This window comes from Kryptolebias marmoratus, linkage group LG22, assembly GCF_001649575.2.
Source record: "Kryptolebias marmoratus isolate JLee-2015 linkage group LG22, ASM164957v2, whole genome shotgun sequence".
In the NCBI taxonomy this organism is placed as follows: Eukaryota; Metazoa; Chordata; class Actinopteri; order Cyprinodontiformes; family Rivulidae; genus Kryptolebias; species Kryptolebias marmoratus.
The window spans coordinates 29,471,007-29,472,304 of NC_051451.1; the positions used below are offsets into that span (position 1 = coordinate 29,471,007).

At 47.4% G+C, this 1,298-nt stretch overlaps 1 protein-coding gene across 4 annotated transcripts in view; it reads left to right on the forward strand.

Annotated features, from left to right (window-relative positions):
• ttc7a (tetratricopeptide repeat domain 7A) overlaps positions 1-1,292 on the forward strand; it is a 29,304-nt gene extending 28,012 nt beyond the window's left edge. For all 4 annotated transcript variants that reach the window (XM_037973572.1, XM_037973576.1, XM_037973573.1 and 1 more), the window contains one exon: positions 1,060-1,292. In XM_037973572.1, the coding sequence (XP_037829500.1) occupies positions 1,060-1,278 (219 nt within the window). In that variant the 3' untranslated portion in view covers positions 1,279-1,292. The remainder of the gene's footprint in view (positions 1-1,059) is intronic.
• The last annotated feature ends 6 nt before the right edge of the window (positions 1,293-1,298 follow it).

A 1,298-nucleotide genomic window follows, 5' to 3' on the forward strand; every position in this document is an offset into this window, starting at 1 on the left:
GGTCATATCACCCTTTGGTCATATCACTCTTGGGTCATATCACCCTTTGGTCACATCACACAGGACACCTTTTCAGGAAGAATTCATCTTCAGATTTGGTTTTAAGGTGACGTTTGAAAGGGACGAATGATGTGATCAGAAATTATCTCTCAGGAAGGATGTGAGGATGTGAGATTTTACCTGCAGGTGTGAACACACACACACACACACACTTCAGGCTGTCAGCTGGGGATCAGGTGACTCGTTACTCACAGTAACTCTAATTTTAGTTGGATTTATGGTGTGAAAGGAGGTCATCGTTAAGCAGGAAATCATCGCGCTCTCTCAAAAGGACTCACACACTAATAAACCTGTTTTTCTCCTCATCCAAGTTGTTTTTGTTTTCCTGACAACACAAAGGAAAGAAGAAGAAGAAGAAAGGATGTGCACGTGTGTGAGAGAGAGCGCACGCTCCTCCTGAGAGTTGCATCAGAGCCCTGCAGACACTGATGTGAATTTTAGCCCAATTAATGTGGATCTTGTGAGCAGAGACTGAATAACACAACTGTCTGACCTCAGGCCAGCTCAGTGTGTGTGTGTGCGTGCCTGTTGTCATCCTCAGTGTGCACGTGTCGCAGCATCCAGCCCATAGAAGATGTTTATGAAACTCCATGTTGCTTTGTGACATTCTGAGCTCAGAGACAAAAGCCTGACCTTTGACCTGCTGACAGCTGACATTGGGTCAGATATTCTGTTCGTTCTCAAATATCTTCCCTTTAGACAGAAACCAGCAACAATAAGTGGTGTAGACTCTCAGTCTTCTGGATTAACGAACCAAACGATTGGACTTCTGTTGTTGAAGATGTTTCTCCTCCCGTCCACGGAGCTTTCTCCTTTCAGAACGGGAGCAGGTGGAGTTCTAAGCTTCAAACTGAAGGTGATGCTCCCTGGATGGGAAGGGAAATGTCTTTGACTACAAAAAGTACAGCAGCTTAGTTTTTTTTAGCCTTTTTTAAAGATATAATCAGGTTACTTGTAGATCAGGTCATTTTTTATTCAGGTTTCACTCTTCTGCTTTAGGGTCGTCTGCTGGTGAAAAGTGGGCGTGTCCACCTGGGTGAGAAGGTTCTGCGGGACGCGGTTCAGATCCACAGCACCTCCCACGAAGCGTGGAGCGGCCTGGGCGAAGCTTTGCAGGCTTTGAGCTGCAGCCAGGCTCCAGACTGCTTCCTAACAGCGCTGGAGCTGGAGGCCTCCTGCCCGGTCCGGCCCTTCACCATCATCCCCAGAGAGCTCTGAGGAACCAGAACCTCCTGCCC